Source organism: Alligator sinensis, unplaced genomic scaffold (assembly GCF_000455745.1).
Source record: "Alligator sinensis unplaced genomic scaffold, ASM45574v1 scaffold682_1, whole genome shotgun sequence".
Classification (NCBI taxonomy): domain Eukaryota; kingdom Metazoa; phylum Chordata; order Crocodylia; family Alligatoridae; genus Alligator; species Alligator sinensis.
In genome coordinates this window covers 1,802,768-1,805,112 of record NW_005842011.1, presented here as the reverse complement: position 1 = coordinate 1,805,112, position 2,345 = coordinate 1,802,768, and the positions used below count along the sequence as shown (strand labels likewise).

General features: G+C 41.2%; 1 protein-coding gene across 1 annotated transcript in view; it reads left to right on the top strand.

Annotated features, from left to right (window-relative positions):
- Positions 1-409: 409 nt before the first annotated feature.
- IGF2R (insulin like growth factor 2 receptor) overlaps positions 410-2,345 on the top strand; it is an 85,809-nt gene continuing 83,873 nt past the window's right edge. Inside the window, exon 1 of the mRNA XM_025201983.1 lies at positions 410-465. Coding sequence (XP_025057768.1) covers positions 425-465 — 41 coding nt within the window. The 5' untranslated portion in view covers positions 410-424. The remainder of the gene's footprint in view (positions 466-2,345) is intronic.

Genomic DNA, 2,345 nt, shown 5'->3' with positions numbered 1-2,345 from the left:
TATATACAAGATTTTACTCTACATATGCAAATGTGAGCTATTCCATCCCACTTTGCTAATAACATTCTTCCTTTGTCTTGTCTTGGAAAGTTTTATAATTGCTTTGACTGTATCCCATACAGTGAACTTCCTGCAGTTGTCATCATCTTAAAACTAATGTTTGGAGCTTATGCAGGTTTCCCTTGCTTTATGCTATACATGCATTCCTGGAAAATGGCGCACAACTCAAATTAGCATAAAGGGAACCCACTTTACAATGTAACAAATAGAGATATGTTCCAAGACCTTGACAGTACTGACCCCCAGACCCATTTCTACCACTTTTACAGGACAATTTTGGTACTCACCAACAGCAGACAGTGCACGCAAGCACAGGGCACTATCATAATGGGGACGGCAACTACAAAAACAAGCATCAGAGACAATGAGCGAGGAGTACAGATCCCCACAGGAGACTATATTTTGGTGTGCATCACTCCCACAATGCACTGCACAAAGCAGCTGACTGGGCTTCTACTACACCACTCGCATAAGAGTGAACTTACCTTGCATGTAATGAATTTTTGGTATAAAAAGCGTCATCGCATAAGAACAAATTTGCACGTACAGAACCTGCATACAGCGATTGGAAACCTGTACTCTGCTGTGTAGGTCAGTGGATGTAGTTTAAGGTGTGCATAACCACAGTGAAGTGTTAAAGCATGGTAGGGAAGTTTAAGCCATTTCAGGAAGTTTTAAGCCAAATTGATGAGGCTCAAACTATAACACATTGACTGCACTTGGAAGGCATGTATGCCCATCTCTTGGCATGCAGAGTATAGACTCTTTGGGGCACTTCAGCTTTATCTGTAGTCTTGCTCTCCAATGCAGTTTTTTTAAAATGTAGCCATAACTTTGCATATTCTGTCTTTCAGAATTCTTCCTCCACTCCCTCACCCCCACTTTCTACTAGGAATGTTTTCCCTTTTTAAAGCTATTGTGGATCTCTGGCTACTAAGCTTATAGATGGGGCCATTCCTGGGCAGGGGGGTGAATCGGGGTGACTGCCCCGGGCCCTGTGCTTTGAGGGACCCTGCAGAGCCGGACGGAGCAGCTGCGCCAGCTTCAGAATCTGCCACCTCCGGCTTGCTCAGGTTCCCTCTGCTTGTACAGAACAGGGTCTTACCCTGGAAACACAAAGCCCCGCAAGCAGTTCAATATATTCTGATGGGTAGGAACATAATAGATGCGACTTGGGAGTGGCCTTCGCTATTGTGCGGGAACAGGTGTGGCTGACTTACCAGCAACTGTCTTTCTACTTGGATGTAGAGAACAAAAAAGTTTATGTCCATCAGAACAAGTTGACACAACATTAACCTGCTCTTTTACTTCATCGGATTAAAGGTTGGCAAGCTTTATTTTTTAACCTTGTTGGGTAGTCTGCGGCCCAAACTTAGAGCCACATCCTGTGCTGAACTTAACCTTGTTTTAACAGCATCGGCTTCAGTAGAATTGCTTCTGCTTGTCAACCTATTTCCTGTCATACCTATGTGTACAGTGTGGCTTTTTGGTTGTTCTGGCCCTTCTCAATATTTGATTTTATTTCTTAAGTGGGCAACTAAGGTCCTGTCGGCATTGTAACTGGACAGCATTGGAATGAATGGAATCGAGTGACAGGAGACCAAAAATGGATCGGCTGTGAATTTTAGGATTGGTCTACAACCAAACTTGCTCCAAAATAGCTAAATTGGTTGCGATTAAAACTGTTTTGCAAATATTGTTTAGATGGGTTTATTAACTTAAATCTTTTTTTTAACAAACTATTTTCTTCCCCCACCCCCTATACATCAATATAGAGCCCCTATAAACTAAATAGTGATCAGACTTGATCCAAAATAGTGTGACATACAGCAGCTTAATTAGTTAGCCCTCGAACTGCCAAAAGCATGTGGTAGGGAAGGTATGGTTCTTTACATTCATTTAATGCCAAAAAGGGATCTTTGTAGATTTTTTTTCAGTGCCTCTAACATTTCAATTGAATGAGAACTTAACAAAACCAAGGAATAAGCAGGCTTATATTTTCATGATAAACAATGTTTTAGATTTTCTGGATACAAAAGCTCCTTCGATTTTTAAAGCCCTTGTGTCAGTCAGAGATGTATCAGTGCTAGTAGTTCTTCACCTGTACATAGTTTTTGTGGTGATTTGCAAGAGTAAACCTGAATTTGTGGTGTCAAAACAAAAAATGCATCCAGAAAATTTTGTTTTCATTTAAGTAAATTTAACTATGGGTTTTGGGCGGGGTGAGGTGGTAGATAGTCTTATTACGATGAACACTCTTAAAGACTAACAGTTAAGGGTCCCAT